The sequence below is a fragment of the Oncorhynchus masou genome, chromosome 10, assembly GCF_036934945.1.
Source record: "Oncorhynchus masou masou isolate Uvic2021 chromosome 10, UVic_Omas_1.1, whole genome shotgun sequence".
Taxonomy (NCBI): Eukaryota; Metazoa; Chordata; class Actinopteri; order Salmoniformes; family Salmonidae; genus Oncorhynchus; species Oncorhynchus masou.
Window position 1 is genome coordinate 29,256,264 of NC_088221.1, and position 20,790 is coordinate 29,277,053.

Here is a 20,790-nt window from a genome sequence, read left to right on the forward strand (position 1 = left end):
TCAGGAATCTGACAGGATATATCAGCAAGGCTGGGTGTAGAGAGTAAGAATGGTGTGGGAATGTCCCTGTGGTTTATCTGGGCTCCGGACCAATCCCGTCACAGAGAATCCCCTTCTGAAAGCCATAGACATAGACTAATTCCGACAGCAACCGGCCCAGCCTCTCCTTCTGGCTACTCCTAATACCACTAATACTGTTCATAACTGATACCGTCCAACTCTGTGCTCCTATTACAACTAGTGATAAAAGTGAGCCCGTGCTGACCGGTATGAATAACATCTAATGTTCTACTTCTTGAATATCGTCACCTCACATCTTATTGAGTACCATCTTTAAAATACAAAGTCCCTGTAATAATGACCAATAGTACTATTGCTGTGCTCTACAGGGTGGCCACACGAGCCACATCTGTTTTGTTCGCTAGGAGCTGCAGTGCAGCACGTCAGGTCACATCAGCGCTTACATTCTCTTCTGTGAATCAATATACCACTATAGCTGTCGCCTTGTTCCGTTGGAGGGGGTTCACAAATGGACTGATGCTCATTGACAATAAAAGCGTTTTAGTTTACTGTAATCCAGGGGAAAGGCCAAGCAGAGGAACGATATCTGTTTCTCGTTCTCTGGCTAGTCCAACTACAATAGAAAACATGTTCATTACCCTGAACAAAAATATAAAAGCAACATGGAAAGTGTTGGTCCCATGTTTCACGAGCTGAAATAAAAGATCCCAGAAATGTTATATATGCACAAAAAGCTTATTTCTCTGAAATGTTGTACACAAATCTGTTTACATCCCTGTTAGTGAGCATTTCTCCTTTGCCAAGATAATCCATCCACCTGAAAGTTGTGGCATATCAAGAAGCTGATTAAACAGCAAGATCATTACACACCTTGTGCTAGTGACAATAAAAGGCCATTCTAAAATTATCAGTTTTGTCACACAACACAATGCCACATATATCACAAGTTTTGAGTGTGCAATAGGCATGCTGACTACAGGTATGTCCATATAATAAAACAAAATACATTCAAAAATAATTAAAGGTTATTTGCTCGTTCTGATATTTCTTAATTTCTTTATTACTCTAGATTATATGTCTATTGTTTGTTTATTTTTATTATTATTGCTAAGTATTACTGCGCTGTTGGAGCTAGCATATCTCTACACCTGCGATAACATCTGCAAATCTGTGTTCACGACCAATAAACTTTGATTTATTTTACTGATTTACAAGTGACATGGGTAGAATAGTCCATAGTGAACTCCAATAGTAAATGTACATAAACCCTGTACATAAAAACATCTTCTAATGTTCCCTGAAATTCATAGATATCCATTTCCTTCCATTATGCATCTCCTAGTGTGTGTAACGTTTGAGTTAGAGAGATGTATGTAGAGGGTAATTTATGATGAGAGGGGACATGTCTTAAACCTGCAATAAATCCTTGTGTCACACACCCTGCCCAGAGCCAACCACTGAATTTATAGACATCTTGAGAGTTATAAATGAAATACTCACAGGAGGGGAAATTGCTCCACATTGTTGTGCTATTGAACCATTAATTACTAAGCTAAAATCAATTAAGATAAATTGGTTTGGATGAAAACATACATAATGTACTATAATATAATAATAATATTGCATTGACAAATACTGATTCTGAAGCAGTGATTCTGTATCTCGCTCACTCTTCTCTCCCCCTCTCTCCACCCTGCAGCTGTCCTGGGCTGGTTTCTCAGGGTGTGTGTGTGAGACGTCACTGCAGGCAGAGGAAGGGGCTGGGCATTGTGAAGCAGAGTGTTTCAGGGGCCTCAGCAGGACAGGACATGCTACACCACGTCACGACAACAAGGCCACCCTCTAACTCATGGTTTCCCAATCCTGCTCCTCCTGGGGACCCAAAGGGGTGCATGAGGGGCTAGACCCAAAGGGGTGCATGAGGGGCTAGACCCAATGGGGTGCATGAGGGGCTAGACCCAAAGGTGTGCATGAGGGGCTAGACCCAAAGGGGTGGGTGAGGGGCTAGACCCAAAGGGGTGCGTGAGGGGCTAGACCCAAAGGGATGCGTGAGGGGCTATACCCAAAGGGGTGCATGAGGGGCTAGACCCAAAGGGGTGCATGAGGGGCTAGACCCAAAGGGGTGCATGAGGGGCTAGACCCAAAGGTGTGCATGAGGGGCTAGTCCCAAAGGGGTGCATGAGGGGCTAGACCCATAGGGGTGCATGAGGGGCTAGACCTAAAGGTGCATTGCTGTTCTTGCCCATTGCTTTATCAACTGATCAACTAAGGCTTAAAGGGCCAATGCAGACATTTTTTCTCAATATCAAATCATTTCTGGGTAACAATGAAGTACCTTACTGTGATTGTTTTCAATTCAAATGATCAAAAATAAACAAAAATGGCTTCTTGGCAAAGAGCAATTTCTCAAGCAAGAAGTTTGCCAGGTCTGGAAGGGAAAATGGAAAACTAGCTGTTTTTGGCAGAGAGGTTTAGAACTCTCTTTCTTTTGTTTATATTAACTAATTTACAGCCTGGTGATGTAGCCATGCCAAAACTCCCACCAAAACAGGCTGACACGTTAGGCATTATTTTTCAAACAGCTCTTACACTAAAAGGGGATTATACTACTTGTCCACAGTTTTATTCCAAACTCATAGTGTGGGCATGTACATAAAACACAGGAAAATCACGTTTTTGACTGCACTGGGCCTTGAATGAGAAATCAGATGTGTTCGTTCTGGGCTAGAACAAGGACCAGGCTAGGGTAACACTGTTGACTCATAAATGAAATAATGCAATCATCCCTTTTCCTATTTGTATCATTTAAATGCAGACTATTCACATGCCAATCTGTTTTAATTTATTGGGATCAGTCCAGTGTGAGAATGGGGCTGTATGTTTTTCTGGGGCTAATGCATGGAGATGGAATGCGGGAGGCTTGTGTTTTCCACTGATCATCTGTCGGGGAAATGACACCCTGTGAACTTGAGCGTCTCCTTATCGGAACCAGGGTTTTCAAAACTCAGTCCTGAGGCTGAGTTCGGTTTGTGCTCTAGCACTACACAGCGGATTAATATAACCAGACCTTGATGATGAGTTGGGAAACACTTATATAGCAAACCAATTTAGATATGTAGGACCCTGCGGAACACGGAAGCCTCCCGCTAGAGCCTGTCTCCTTTTCGTTCAGCGCGGAGAGGGAGAGAGGGAGAGTGAAGAGTGTGAGAGAATATGAGAGAGAGAAAGAGAGAGACAGAGCGCTGACTCCTCCTCGTTCTCCGGTGTCAAAGTTGACATCAGCCCTGGAGCCGAGTTGAACAGGAGCCTCGTGCGTGAACGGGAGAACGAGCTCACATCTTTCAGTGGCGAATGCTGCACGGAGTTATGTACCTCGCGCTGTCTTGCCCTCTGAACTGCCTGCCGTCATGGATTGCAACCCGCGCGCGAAACCAATACTACTTTTTATTTTACTGTTCATCTTGTCGTTTATCCGCTCAGCACTTCTGATCATCCACCCGTCCAATGAAGGTAAGAGTAAGTGAGAGAGGGCCGGACATAAAGGAAGCGAGAGTGTGAGATCCATGTAAGAAAAGTGTTCGCTCACAGACAGAGCTATAGTACATCTTGCTGCAGCGGCTCGTCTCACAGTCTGGACGGCATGCATTTGAAGGAAGGTGGTTCTGACTGCGCTGATGCTGTGGATGGAATGGACAGGATATGTCATGTTCGACCATTCGATAATGTCCAAATATTGTCATGGCGGTATTTTAGCACATTTGTAAATAACCGTTTAATTAGTTTAACCCACTGTGATGTGTGTTGACCCAAGCTTCAATGCGATAGAAGGATTGATGCACGGACTCGGTGTGGCGTTTTAAACCCTCATTACGAGTTATTGACCGGATGGTAAATCGGTGGAAACTGGAATCGGATGGTGGGATCACGATAATCAGCTGGGGGCATCACGATAATCAGCTTTGGACAGTTAACACCGGGCTTCCCGTGCATCTCGGTTGGAAGTATCGTTTGGCATGCCATAGTTCTTCTCCAAATAGTGAGAATAATAGCCTACATTTTGAAACGCAGATGACAAAGTGTAGATGTTGATGTTTGGTGTTATTACTCACAAATGTCCATGTAGGCTATTGTCCCATAACAATACGGAGTAGAAGCAGGCAGTCCAAGCGCTGCATCGCACAGTAAAGGACCAGGGCAGGCAGTGGACCCCCGTTTAGCTTCTTATCCAAGCTGATCAGACGTTAGCCTAAATAGATGTGATTTAGAAAATGCAGCCGATTCATATTCATTAGTATTCATTCACACGGATGGTGTATTGGATTATATCAATATAGCCCACTTTATGGAGACGTGCTGGAAGGAACACGCACACTCTAAAGAATAAATCCCTTAACGCAAGGAATCATCCACTCGATATTTCCATTGATTAACCCATTGACTACTTTTTCTTAAATAGGCCAATCTCGATAGGTTGTTTATTATCGCTCGCACTTGCGCGCGCGTGCACACACACACACACACACACACACACACACACACACACACACACACACACAGGCGCAAATGATGAGATGACTGGCCTATAGTTCCAAAGGGCAAGGCTCATCTGTAATTGCACTTTGATTAAGAAATTAATGTAGGCTACATGGACCGTCGATAGTCAGACAGAGCCAAATACTAATCAAGGGGTGAGCTCAGTAAAATGTAATGATTTATTGTCATGCTATAATTGAGTTGTTACTACATGGGAATAATTCAAAGTAGAGAACATGTAATATAATATTTAAAAAAATGTTAAATTACGAATTGTAACATAATTAAATTGTTAACATATCGGCATATTCCTATATACAGTTGAAGTGAATAGTTGAAGACATTGAACAACCGTTAACATGCGAGCGACTAGACTGCATTTCCCGGCGTATTCTTTGTTGCAACAACGTGGCAGTACATCATGTACGCCTATACAGCTTTCATGGGCGACCAGCATCACGTTTGCGTTCTTCTTGTAGGGAAGCACAACGCTTGAATAGGCCTATAAAAAATGGCTTGCGAATATATGGCATCAAAATGAACAACGAATACTGCTCAAATGTCAGATTAGGCCTATGGGCCATGCGCCGTGAGTGGTCAAAGTTTAGGCCACATAAAACAACTTCTGTCTTTGGGTAATACGTTCGCCTAGATTTCAACCCATATCAGAGCTATTTAACATGGTCAATGTATTATAATGTATTATACTGGGAAGGAGTTATTATTTCTACAAAGCGGTTAGTCCTCGCTCCATGCATGTACACTATACTGCACGCGCCTGCCGCCTCTTCCCATCTTCTTTATATTATTGTCCAACTCACAGGCCGTCAGTCTATCACCGGTTAATAAACCAAACTTGGAGATTATGAAGTGACTTTTGTTTTTCTATTTGATATATTGGCTAATTAAATGCAAGGGTCTCTGGCATTAATCTGGCTAATGTCTTTTGTTTTCAGAAACTTTAGATATTTTGAGATGATTTCATCTTTGATATTTTCGATGAAACAGCACGTGAATAGCCTATCGACTTCTGCTTTTACTGTTTCGTACTTTTATTCACCTCACTATTTCCAGGAGCCCACACAGCTCGATTTCAGACAGCTCGGGCCAGTCCTCGACATAGCCTACAGTATTGAAGTCAAATATAGGCCTAGTCATTCCATTTTTTATGTTAGCTTAATTATTGTTTCGGCCTATTTAGGCTGTTTATGAACTGATGTGTTGTTCATGAAGTTCGGTCTGTGTCTGGTATGGTGCTAATGTAAGCTATGGAGATGCAATTTAGTCGATTTGTAGGCCTAGTTGATATGTACAATTTGTGTTCAGGAAATATTGTTGTAGCCTCCACTCAACCCGAGGACAATTACAGGGTATAGGTCTACTCGGTGATAAGCCTATTACTTATTATTTATGACGTCTGCTATGGTGTGCACCTAATGATGGCTGTCCGCAACACCCTGTCTGTCTGCCAGGGAGTGTCAGTGTCGAGCCGTTCTCACCGTGAAGCCTCACGAGCTCTTGCATATCCCATCTGTAATAATAGAAATATTAAAAACCCTTCTATCAGAAACAGAAAGCTCATGCTCTGCAGAGGAGAGGAGAGAGGAATTGTCTCCCTTGTTTAATACTGTTTTTGTGCTAGATGCACCGTGTCATCATGGCCCGGTCAAGTCAGAAACCCCCTCCCTTTCACAGGCTACTAAAGTCCCTCTCATAAATCAAATGTTTAGCACAAATCCGAATTCTCTACGTTTATTTCAACATTGAAACAACGTGGAACTATCATATCGGTTTATTTGCGTTTAAGAGTGCAGAACTAAAAATGGGGACATGGCTATAAAAGTTTCGCTTATTTTAGTAGGCCTAGGTTATTGCCTTGCCCGAAAAATGTAGGTTAGGTCTATGCATCTATATTTTCAGGAAAATATGTATTTGATAGGCTACATATCTGTGAAGAAAATGTTTACATATTGACAACGACAATTAACCTTATTTATAAATTGACCATATCATTTTAAAGTGAACCGAAAATAAACTATGGGCCTAGACTATAGACCAGGCCCATCTAGGGTTGATAACTCTGCACGTAGCCTACGTGTTAGAATGCTGTTATTTAGGCAAAATGTGTTATTTATAAAAAATGTAAGTTTCCTCTGTCTGTTGGACAGCGTGACCACATGCAGATTCTGTTGTGGTTACTCTTACTCTTTTTAGGACATCCTTTAACGTCCTTTTGGAAATATCCACTGCGTTTTGTTGCCAGATATCATATAATCTATCATTTCAGAGCAAAGAAAGTCGTAAATCAACTACAGTAGTAATGCAGTCCAACCACTCTTCAACCCGTAACGCCCTACTTTGGGGCTTCGAGCGGAACCACGACTCGCATGGGCCGCATTATATAAAACCCATACTCTAAAATAATACACTGTGATATAGGCGTATTTAGGACAACTTGACCATGTGTGTGTGTTTTGTGATAAGTTAAAGAGTAAGGGCAAGGAAAACGTGGAAGTTTTAGACGTTTAAAACTAGCCTATTTCAGGAAGACTACGATTCTATGTCACCTTTAATGGTTCTCAGAATGTAGAGGTTAATCATGGTAATTATAATAACGATAATTACACAGGTTATTCATCATTATCATTAATTATAGGCCTAATGATTCTGATGATGACAATACTCTTTATAATTAGCCTAAATATATGTTTTATTCTTATTGCTAACTTCTAGCTCCTCTTGTGTTTATTTATGGTGAAAGAAAAACGTTTTCAACAACTTCGACGAGGTACAATTTCAACATACACGCACATGCTTCGCATTACGCATGACCGGCATTTTCATGTTAAAATGAAGATTTTAGGGATCCGAAGTTTGCCTATCAGGCCTACAAATGTTAATTTATTTATTTACTTTGGCCTGTATATACGTATTTTTGTATTTATTTGATTGTTTCGTTTGAATTAACTGAGGCCTTTTGCAACACCGGGAAAGTTGAGCCATGCTCTAGTTTTCCCTCCTCGTTATGGCCAACTGTTCCTGTATGAGGGTATTGTTTTTTCTTCAGGACCTTGTGAGATCTTCTCATTGCACTTAAAACCAATTTGAACCGACCCCATGAAACATGTATATTTTTTTCTGATAAATATATTGGTAACGTTTTAGAAGCACATTGTACTATTTTACAAGCCATAGCCTATGAATGATTGATTGTTGAATGTGTTCTAAAACGGAGGCCGACTGCTTGGTCAGATTATTCTGTGATGTACCAAAACTTGGTGATGTGATTTATTCCCACTTTCCATAGGTTAATGGTTGTTTTTATAGAAAATATAAAATACATCAAAATAAAGAAAACGATTTGTGAAATGTACCATACCATAGAATATACGCATAATTCGAGTTGAATTATATGCTGTTCAGAGAAAACAATTCAGTATAGGCCAATCCAGAATTGTATCACCATATCCATATTATGATCATGGTTTCAATATGACTTTGATCAAATGCATATTGGCCCACATGCTTTTAGTCATTACAGACTGCCTATATTGCTACACACCCATGTTTACAGAAACAAATACCCTTTTCTGCAATTCAGCAGTGCTTATGTAAATCCTGGACAAACTTTGGTGAGCTACTATACTGTGTTCCGTATTGCGCTTAATATACCGCAGGAGGAGGCTAACGGAGAAAGTAGGCTGATATGGCCTCTTTTAGGACTGTTCGTTTTAGGGGGGATAATTTGGCATGAAGTTATGTCATATTCAGATATTGTATTGGCTGATTCGGAGCGATTCTTGCACCAAACGGATCAGTGTATTTTCTCAGTGTAAATGTGTCTTTGAGTGAGTGCGCAGCATAAAATGAGAGAATGGCTCTGTATGTGTACGTGTGTGAATATAGGCGACAGTAGTGAGTCTGTATGCGTGGTGCTTGGTATGGTTTCTCTCCCTGCCCGGGCGTCGGTATTTTTAGCCGGTGGCAGGAGGCCTTGCCCAGGGAGGCTAGAGCAGTAACCCGCTGGGAGGAGCAGGTTTGTGAGCGATGGCACCTGGGGGGGGGGGGTGCGCTTACACATGTTCCCACTTTAAAAATAGTGCTCTCTGTGTGTTTGTGTGTGTGAGTTGTGTTTGTGTGGGAGGCCTGTAGGAAGCAGTGTGAAGAGTGCTGTTATCTAATATCTCACAATAAATCAGTATTAGAGAGAGTATTAGAGAGAGAGAGAGAGAATGAGAGAGAGAGAGAGAGAGTGAGAGTGAGAGAGAGAGTGTTTACATGCAAGTATGAGCTGTGAGAGGGGAACCAGCAGCAGCATCAGACACAGCCACACTCAGTTTGAATAATTCATGATGGGAGGAGAACACTTCACCCTGAACACACAGTCACAACCTGCAGACATGCCTGGCTGCAGACAGACTACTGCAGCCCTACACAACCTGCAGTCACAGACTACTGCAGCCCTACACAACCTGCAGTCACAGACCACTGCAGCCCTACACAACCTGCAGTCACAGACTACTGCAGCCCTACACAACCTGCAGTCACAGACAGACAACCTGCAGCCCTGCAGTCACAGACAACTGCAGCCCACAACCTGCAGTCACAGACTACTGCAGCCCTACACAACCTGCAGTCACAGACTACTGCAGCCCTACACAACCTGCAGACAGACTACTGCAGCCCTACACAACCTGCAGTCACAGACTACTGCAGCCCTACACAACCTGCAGTCACAGACTACTGCAGCCCTACACAACCTGCAGTCACAGACAACTGCAGCCCTACACAACCTGCAGTCACAGACAACTGCAGCCCTACACAACCTGCAGTCACAGACTACTGCAGCACTACACAACCTGCAGTCACAGACTACTGCAGCCCTACACAACCTGCAGTCACAGACTACTGCAGCCCTACACAACCTGCAGTCACAGACAACTGCAGCAACCTGCACCTACCACACAACCTGCAGTCACAGACTACTGCAGCCCTACACAACCTGCAGTCACAGACTACTGCAGCCCTACACAACCTGCAGTCACAGACTACTGCAGCCCTACACAACCTGCAGTCACAGACTACTGCAGCCCTACACAACCTGCAGTCACAGACTACTGCAGCCCTACACAACCTGCAGTCACAGACTACTGCAGCCCTACACAACCTGCAGTCACAGACTACTGCAGCCCTACACAACCTGCAGTCACAGACTACTGCAGCCCTACACAACCTGCAGTCACAGACAACTGCAGCCCTGCACACAACCTGCAGTCACAGACAACTGCAGCCCTACACAACCTGCAGTCACAGACAACTGCAGCCCTACACAACCTGCAGTCACAGACAACTGCAGCCCTACACAACCTGCAGTCACAGACCACCGCAGACGCTAACACACACACAACCTGCAGTCACAGACTACTGCAGCCCTACACAACCTGCAGTCACAGACCACCACAGAAGCTAACACACACACAACCTGCAGTCACAGACCACCGCAGACGCTAACACACACACAACCTGCAGTCACAACAGGTGGGCTCCAGATTCCAGAGAGCCTATACATATTCTGTGCTGACCTGAGTAGACTAGAAGATTCCTATATCATTTTGATGTGTTTCTGCAGACACTGTGCCCACTGCCCAGCCTGTCTGCCTACACCTCGGTGTACAACTTACTGCTGAGCTGAAATCTTCAATAAACACTCATTCAGATGGACATGTTGGGCCTGTGGGTCTACTGCCTGTCTCTGATTCACCTGGCTGCCTCCATGTGGGTTGTTCCCAGACCAGAGACCAGAGACCAGAGACCAGAGACCAGAGACCAGAGACCAGAGACCAGAGACCAGAGAGACCAGAGAGACCAGAGACCAGAGACCAGAGACCAGAGACCAGAGACCAGAGACCAGAGACCAGCAGTAGCCAACTCAGACTGCTCTTAATACCGTTCCTTACTGTTAGTTACCGCAAAGAGCCCTGCGTTCTGAGACTCTGAGGTTGACTAACTGGGCAGACACACTGACGCGAGAGTGTGTGAGCGTTTTGTGTGAGTGTTCTTGCATTCGTTTGTGCGTCTTTGTGTAATGAGTGTGTGCATGTGGACCTTCACGTGCATGTACACGTGTGTGTGTTAGTGCGTGGGATTTTGGTGGAGATTTCCGGCCCTTGCAGCTGGAGAAACAGCGTCAGATAGAGCCATCTCATTTTCTGCTCTCATATTCCCCACGCTTGGCTCAATTTGAGACGGGGTCTGGCTCTTTGAGAAATGTAAATTGGAACCAATGAAGCTAGATGCTGCACTGCTATAATCTGACAGGAGCAGATAGCTTTATTAGCTCTAATAGGAGTCTGTCTTCTGAATGTGTGTGTGCGTGTGTGTGTGTGCGTGTGTTTGTGTGTGTGTGTGTGCATTTGTGTGTGTGCATGTGTGTGTGTGCATGTGGGTGTGTGCGTGCGTCCCTGTGCCCTGACCGCCAGCTGCTTGGCTAGAACTCAGGTGAGCCTCAATTTTGTGGGTTTCAGCTAATAGTATTTATTTTCCTCTCCCCTATCTATACTCCACCCTGTACTCTCTCTATACTCCACCCTGTACTCTCTCTCTATACTCCACCCTGTACTCTCTCTATACTCCACCCTGTACTCTCTCTATACTCCACCCTGTACACTCTCTATACTCCACCTTGTACTCTCTCTATACTCCACCCTGTACTCTATCTATACTCCACCCTGTACTCTCTCTATACTCCACCCTGTACTCTCTCTATACTCCACCCTGTACTCTATCTATACTCCACCCTGTACTCTCTCTATACTCCACCCTGTACTCTCTCTATACTCCACCCTGTACTCTCTCTATACTCCACCCTGTACTCTCTCTATACTCCACCCTGTACTCTCTATACTCCACCCTGTACTCTCTCTATACTCCATATCTCTCTATATTCCACTGTACTCTCTCTCTATACTCCACCCTGTACTCTATCTATAAATTCCACCCTCTACTCTCTCTCTATACTCCACCCTCTACTCTCTCTATATACTCCACTCCACCCGTACTCTCTCTCTATACTCCACCCTGTACTCTCTCTCTATACTCCACCCTCTAGTCTCTATCTATACTCCACCCTCTACTCTCTCTATACTCCACCCTGTACTCTCTCTATACTCCACCCTGTACCCTCTCTCTATACTCCACCCTGTACTCTCTCTATACTCCACCCTGTACTCTCTCTCTATACTCCACCCTCTACTCTCTATATACTCCACCCTCTACTCTCTCTATACTCCACCCTGTACTCTCTCTCTATACTCCACCCTGTACTCTCTATACTCCACCCTACTCTCTCTATACTCCACCCTCTACTCTCTCTATACTCCACCCTCTACTCTCTCTATACTCCACCCTCTACTCTCTCTATACTCCACCCTCTACTCTCTCTATACTCCACCCTGTACTCTCTCTATACTCCACCCTGTACTGTCTCTATACTCCACCCTACTCTCTCTATACTCCACCCTGTACTCTCTCTATACTCCACCCACCTCTATACTCCACCCTGTACTCTCTCTATACTCCACCCTGTACTCTCTCTCTATACTCCACCCTGTACTCTCTCTATACTCCACCCCACCCTCTATACTCCACCCTCTCTCTATACTCCACCCTGTACTCTCTATACTCCACCCTACTCTCTCTATACTCCACCCTGTACTCTCTCTATACTCCACCCTGTACTCTCTCTATACTCCACCCTGTACTCTCTCTATACTCCACCCTGTACTCTCTCTATACTCCACCCTGTACTCTCTCTATACTCCACCCTGTACTCTCTCTATACTCCACCCTGTACTCTCTCTATACTCCACCCTGTACTCTCTCTCTATACTCCACCCCCTCTCTATACTCCACACTGTACTCTCTATACTCCACCCTGTACTCTCTCTCTATACTCCACCCTGTACTCTCTCTATACTCCACCCTGTACTCTCTCTCTATACTCCACCCTGTACTCTCTCTATACTCCACCCTGTACTCTCTATATACTCCACCCTCTACTCTCTCTATACTCCACCCTGTACTCTCTCTATACTCCACCCTCTACTCTCTCTATACTCCACCCTGTACTCTCTCTATACTCCACCCTGTACTCTCTCTATACTCCACCCTATATACTCCACCCTGTACTGTCTCTATACTCCACCCTGTACTCTCTCTATACTCCACCCTGTACTCTCTCTATACTCCACCCTGTACTCTCTCTATACTCCACCCTGTACTCTCTCTATACTCCACCCTGTACTCTCTCTCTATACTCCACCCTGTACTCTCTCTCTATACTCCACCCTGTACTCTCTCTATACTCCACCCTGTACTCTCTCTCTATACTCCACCCTGTACTCTCTCTCTATACTCCACCCTGTACTCTCTCTCTATACTCCACCCTCTATACTCCACTACTCTCTCTATACTCCACCCTGTACTCTCTCTATACTCCATACTCTCTCTATACTCCACCCTGTACTCTCTCTATACTCCACCCTGTACTCTCTCTATACTCCACCCTGTACTCTCTCTATACTCCACCCTGTACTCTCTCTATACACCACTGTACTCTCTCTCTATACTCCACCCTGTACTCTCTCTCTATACTCCACCCTGTACTCTCTCTCTATACTCCACCCTGAACACCTCTCTATACTCCACCCTCTACTCTCTCTATACTCCACCCTGTACTCTCTCTCTATACTCCACCCCACTCTCTATACTCCACCCTGTACTCTCTCTATACTCCACCCTGTACTCTCTCTCTATACTCCACCCTGTACTCTCTCTATACTCCACCCTGTACTCTCTCTATACTCCACCCTGTACTCTCTCTCTACTATACTATATCTATACTCCACCCTGTACTCTCTCTCTATACTCCACCCTACTCTCTCTCTCTCCACCCTGTAAAATCTCTATACTCCACCCTGTACTCTCTCTATACTCCACCCTGTACTCTCTCTATACTCCACCCTGTACTCTCTCTATATACTCCTATACTCCACCCTGTACTCTCTCTCTATACTCCACCCTGTACTCTCTCTATACTCCACCCTATACTCTCTCTCTATACTCCACCCTGTACTCTCTCTCTATACTCCACCCTGTACTCTCTCTCTATACTCCACCCTGTACTCTCTCTATACTCCACCCTGTACTCTCTCTATACTCCACCCTGTACTCTCTCTATACTCCACCCTGTACTCTCTCTATACTCCATACTCTATACTCCACCCTGTACTCTCTCTATACTCCACCCTGTACTCTCTCTCTATACTCCACCCTGTACTCTCTCTATACTCCACCCTGTACTCTCTCTATACTCCACCCCTACTCTCTCTCTATACTCCACCCTGTACTCTCTCTCTATACTCCACCCTGTACTCTCTCTATACTCCACCCTGTACTCTCTCTATACTCCACCCTGTACTCTCTCTATACTCCACCCTCCACCCTCTACTCTCTCTCTATACTCCACCCTGTACTCTCTCTATACTCCACCCTGTACTCTCTCTATACTCCACCCTGATCTCTCTCTATCTATACTCCACCCTGTACTCTCTCTATACTCCACCCTGTACTCTCTCTCTATACTCCACCCTGTACCCTACACTCCACCCTGAACTCTCTCTCTATACTCCACCCTGTACTCTCTCTCTATTCTCCACCCTGTCTCTCTATACTCCACCCTGTACTCTCTCTATACTCCACCCTGTACTCTCTCTCTATACTCCACCCTGTACTCTCTCTCTATACTCCACCCTGTACTCTCTCTATACTCCACCCTGTACTCTCTCTCTATACTCCACCCACTCCTCTATACTCCACCCCTCTCTCTCTATACTCCACCCTGTATTCTCTCCTATACTCCACCCTGTATTCTCTCTCTATACTCCACCCTGAACTCTCTCTCTATACTCCACCCTGTACTCTTCTCTATACTCCACCCTGTACTCTCTCTCTATACTCCACCCTGTACTCTCTCTATACTCCACCCTGTACTCTCTCTCTATACTCCACCCTGTACTCTATCTATACTCCACCCTGTACTCTCTCTCTATACTCCACCCTGTACTCTCTCTCTATACTCCACCCTGTACTCTCTCTCTATACTCCACCCTGTACTATCTCTCTATACTCCACCCTGTACTCTCTCTATACTCCACCCTGTACCCTCTATACTCCACCCTGTACTCTCTCTATACTCCATACTCTCTATACCACCCTGAACTCTCTCTATACTCCACCCTGTACTCTCTCTATACTCCACCCTGTACTCTCTCTCTATACTCCACCCTGTACTCTCTCTCTATACTCCACCCTACTCTCTCTCTATACTCCACCCTGTACTCTCTCTATACTCCACCCTGTACTCTCTCTCTATACTCCACCCTGTACTCTCTCTATACTCCACCCTGTACTCTCTCTCTATACTCCACCCTGTACTCTTTCTATACTCCACCCTGTACTCTCTCTCTATACTCCACCCTGTACTCTCTCTATACTCCACCCTGTACTCTCTCTCTATACTCACCCTGTACTCTCTATACTCCACCCTGTACTCTCTCTCTATACTCCACCCTGTACTCTCTCTCTATACTCCACCCTGTACTCTCTATCTATACTCCACCCTGTACTATCTCTCTATACTCCACCCTGTACTCTCTCTCTATACTCCACCCTGTACTATCTCTCTATACTCCACCCTGTACTCTCTCTATACTCCACCCTCTACTCTCTCTATACACCACCCTGTACTCTCTCTATACTCCACCCTGTACTCTCTCTATACTCCATATCTCTCTCTCTCCTCTCTCTATACTCCCCTGTACTCTCTCTATACTCCACCCTGTACTCTCTCTCTATACTCCACCCTGTACTCTCTCTCTATACTCCACCCTATACTCCTCCACCCTGTACTCTCTCTCTATACTCCACCCTGTACTCTCTCTCTATACTCCACCCTGTACTCTCTCTATACTCCACCCTGTACTCTCTCTATACTCCACCCTGTACTCTCTCTCTATACTCCACCCTGTACTCTCTCTATACTCCACCCTGTACTCTCTCTCTATACTCCACCCTGTACTCTCTCTCTATACTCCACCCTATACTCTCTCTCTATACTCCACCCTGTACTCTCTCTATACTCCACCCTGTACTCTCTCTCTATACTCCACCCTGTACTCTCTCTATACTCCACCCTGTACTCTCTCTCTATACTCCACCCTGTACTCTCTCTATACTCCACCCTGTACTCTCTCTCTATACACCACCCTATACTCCACCCGGAACTCTCTCTCTATACTCCACCCTGTACTCCCTCTCTATACTCCACCCTGAACTCTCTCTCTATACTCCATCCTGTACTCTCTCTCTATACTCCACCCTGTACTATATCTATACTCTGTACTCTCTCTATACTCCACCCTGTACTATCTCTCTATACTCCACCCTGTACTCTCTCTATACTCCACCACCCTACTCTCTCTATACACCACCCTGAACTCTCTCTCTATACTCCACCCTGTACTCTCTCTATACTCCACCCTGATCTCTCTCTCTATACACCACCCTGTAGTCTCTCTCTATACTCCACCCTGTACTCTCTCTATACTCCACCCTGTACTCTCTCTCTACACTCCACCCTGAACTCTCTCTCTATACTCCACCCTGTACTCTCTCTCTATACTCCACCCTGTACTCTCTCTCTATACTCCACCCGGAACCACCTCTATACTACTCCTCTCTATACTCCACTCTCTATACTCCACCTTGTACTCTCTCTATACTCCACCCTGTACTCTCCACCCTGAACTCCCTCTCTATACTCCACCCTGTACTCTCTCTCTATACTCCACCCTGAACTCTCTCTATACTCCACCCTGTACTCTCTCTATATACTCCACCCTGTACTCTCTCTCTATACTCCACCCTGTACTCTCTCTCTATACTCCACCCTGTACTCTCTCTCTATACTCCACCCTGAACTCCCTCTCTATACTCCACCCACCCTCCACCCTGAACTCTCTCTCTATACTCCATCCTGTACTCTCTCTCTATACTCCACCCTGTACTATATCTATACTCCACCCTGTACTCTCTCGCTATACTCCACCCTGTACTCTCTCTATACTCCACCCTGTACTCTCTCTCTATACTCCACCCTGTACTCTCTCTCTATACTCCACCCTGTACTCTCTCTCTATACACCACCCTGTACTCTCTCTATACTCCACCCTGTACTCTCTCTCTATACTCCACCCTGTACTCTCTCTATACTCCACCCTGAACTCCCTCTCTATACTCCACCCTGTACTCCTCTCTCTATACTCCACCCTGTACTCTCTATCTATACTCCACCCTGTACTCTCTCTCTATACTCCACCCTGTACTATCTCTATACTCCACCCTGTACTCTCTCTATTCTCCACCCTGTACTATCTCTCTATACTCCACCCTGTACTCTCTCTATACTCCACCCTCTACTCTCTCTCTATACACCACCCTGAACTCTCTCTCTATACTCCACCCTGTACTCTCTCTATACTCCACCCTGATCTCTCTCTCTATACACCACCCTGTAGTCTCTCTATACTCCACCCTGTACTCTCTCCCTATACTCCACCCTGTACTCTCTCTCTACACTCCACCCTGAACTCTCTCTCTATACTCCACCCTCTACTCTCTCTCTATACTCCACCCTGTACTCTCTCTCTATACTCCACCCTGTACTCTCTCTCTATACTCCACCCTGTACTCTCTCTCTATACTCCACCCTGTACTCTCTCTCTATACTCCACCCTGTACTCTCTCTCTATACTCCACCCTGTATTCTCTCGCTATACTCCACCCTGTACTCCTCTCTCTATACTCCACCCTGTACTCTCTCTCTATACTCCACCCTGAACTCTCTCTCTATACTCCACCCTGTTCTCTCTCTATACTCCACCCTACTACTCTCTCTATACTCCACCGGAACTCCCTCTCTATACTCCACCCTGTACTCCCTTCTATACTCCACCCTGTACTCTCTCTCTATACTCCACCCTGTACTCTCTCTCTATACTCCACCCTGTACTATATCTATACTCCACCCTGTACTCTCTCTATACTCCACCCTGTACTCTCTCTATACTCCACCCTGTACTCTCTCTATACTCCACCCTGTACTTTCTCTATACTCCACCCTGTACTCTCTCTATACTCCACCCTGTACTCTCTCTCTATACTCCACCCTGTACTCTCTCTCTATACTCCACCCTGTACTCTCTCTATACTCCACCCTGTACTCTCTCTCTATACTCCACCCTGTACTCTCTCTCTATACTCCACCCTGTACTCTCTCTCTATACTCCACCCTGTACTCTCTCTATACTCCACCCTGTACTCTCTCTCTATACTCCACCCTGTACTCTCTCTCTATTGGGAACTCCACCCATAGAGACTGACAGAACCGTACCCAACACATGGACTCTACTGGTACCCTGTGTATATACTCCACCATTGTGTATTTATTATTTATTTTATAATTATGTATTATTACTTTTCTCTCTCTATACTCCACCCCTGTGGTTATCAGTCTCAAAGGAGGTTCACACAGCTCTAGCATACTCCACCCTGTACTCTCCTCTTGGATCCCCTAGGCTGTCTCCAGTGCTCAGAGGGTAACCCTGTTCTAAGGGTCCTGAGGATTGTTCTAAATACTATCCACCCTGTATGAGTGGACTGACTAGACATCAGAAGGATAGATATTCTATACTCCACCCTGTTTCAAAATGTTCTCTTTTATACTCCAGCCTGAAATGAAAACACATCAAATCAGAATTTTCCCGGCCTTTATTTACACTATAACCCACAACATCCAAGCAAATGTTTTTCTCCAAAAATCTCTGAAAAGGTATTTAATTGAAAACAATAAAATGGCCTATTTGGATAAGTGAACACCCTGTTATACTTGGTGGAACCACCTTTCTTGAATTCATCCATGAGTCTCTTTGAATACATCTCTACTAACTTTCCACCCTGTATATTTGCCCATTCTTCCTTGCAGAATTGTTCAAGCTCAGTCAAATTGCCATGTATACTTCAAGTCATTCCCACTCCTGGGATTTACTTGTGGGGCTCTATACACCAAGGACATTCACCTTTTGTCCTTCAGCCACTGTACTGTTGCTTTGGCGGGGTGCTTTGGGCCATTGTCATGTGATCCATCTTCCCCACCCTGGCAGAGAGTAGGTTTTCCTCAAGAATCTGTCTATACATTTCCCCTTCTATCCTGACAAGTGCTCCAGTCCCTCTATACACCACCCCATGCTTTACTGTCATGGTGTTCTTTACTATACTCCAGGCATGGTGTTCTTTACTGTACTCTTTACTATACTCCACCCTGTAGACATGGTGTTCTTTACTGTAGGCATGGTGTTCTTTATACATGGTGTTCTTTACACATTGTGTTCTTTACTGTAGGCATGGTGTTCTTTACTGTAGGCATGGTGTTCATTACTGTAGACATGGTGTTCTTTACTGTAGGCATGGTGTTCTTTAATGTAGGTATGGTGTTCTTTACTGTAGACATGGTGTTCTTTACTGTAGGCATGGGGTTCTTCTGTAGACATGGTGTTCTTTACTGTAGGGATGGTGTTCTTTACCCATGGTGTTCTTTACTGTAGACATGGTGTTCTTTACTACATGGTCCAACATGGTGTTCTGTAGACATGGTGTTCTTTACTAGGCATGGTGTTCTTTATAGGCATGGTGTTCCACATGGTGTTCTTTACTGTAGACATGGTACTGTAGACATGGTGTTCTTTACTGTCATGGTGTTCTTTACTGTACATGGTCCTTTACTGTAGACATGGTGTTCTTTACTGTAGACATGGTGTTCTTTACTGTAGACATGGTGTTCTATAATGTACATGGTGTTCTTTACTGTAGGCAAGGTGTTCTTTAGTGTAGGCATGGTGTTCTTTACTGTAGACATGGTGTTCTTTACTGTAGGGATGGTGTTCTTTGGGTGGAAAGATGTATTCATAAGGGCACAAGGCAGAGAGACAGAAAACACAGGGATAAATACTGGCACAGAGAGACAGGAAACACAGGGATAAATACACTGACACAGAGAGACAGGAAACACAGGGATAAATACACTGGTACAGAGAGACAGGAAACACAGGGATAAATACACTGGTACAGAGAGACAGGAAACACAGGGATAAATAGATGGCACAGAGAGACAGGAAACACAGGGATAAATACACTGGCACAGAGAGACAGGAAACACAGGGATAAATACACTGGCACAGAGAGACAGGAAACACAGGGATAAATACACTGGTACAGAGAGACAGGAAACACAGGGATAAATACACTGGCACAGAGAGACAGGAAACACAGGGATAAATACACTGGTACAGAGAGACAGGAAACACAGGGATAAATACACTGGCACAGAGATACAGGAAACACAGGGATAAGTACACTGGCACAGAGAGACAGAGGGATTACACGGACAGAGACAGGAAACACAGGGATTTTATTACAGAGAGACAGGAAAACAGGGTCACTCCAAAACACACAGGGATAAATACACTACAGAGAGACAGGAAACACAGGGACCAGAGAGACAGGAAACACCCAAACACAGGACCCAAACACACAGGGACCCAAACACAGGTCCTGGCAAACACAGGTACAGAGAGACAGGAAACACAGGGATAAATACCCAAACACAGGACCCAAACACAGGACCCAAACACAGGACCCAAACACAGGACCCAAACACAGGACCCAAACACAGGACCCAAACACAGGATAAATACACCAAACACAGGACCCAAACACAGGACCCAAACACAGGACCCAAACACAGGACCCAAACACAGGACCCAAACACAGGACCCAAACACAGGACCCAAACACAGGACCCAAACACAGGACCCAAACACAGGACCCAAACACAGGACCCAAACACAGGACCCAAACAGTCTGGAGAAAATAAAATCAAATGCACATCCACAAACTAACAGAGGAACAATCCTGCACAAACATAGGCTTCCCTAACAGGCTTAAATAGACATACATCAAGAAACAAACAAGAGACAGGTGCAACCAATAAGACCAAACGAACAGAAAATGAAAAAGGGATCGGTGGCGGCTAGTAGACCGCCGAGCGCCGCCTGAACAGGC

The 20,790-nt window shown here is 45.0% G+C and overlaps 1 protein-coding gene across 2 annotated transcripts in view; it reads left to right on the plus strand.

Moving 5' to 3' along the window:
• The first annotated feature begins 3,250 nt into the window (after positions 1-3,250).
• Positions 3,251-20,790, plus strand: part of LOC135547484 (ephrin type-A receptor 3-like) — a 136,069-nt gene continuing 118,529 nt past the window's right edge. For both annotated transcript variants that reach the window (XM_064976535.1, XM_064976536.1), the window contains exon 1: positions 3,251-3,531. In XM_064976535.1, the coding sequence (XP_064832607.1) occupies positions 3,429-3,531 (103 nt within the window). In that variant the 5' untranslated portion in view covers positions 3,251-3,428. The remainder of the gene's footprint in view (positions 3,532-20,790) is intronic.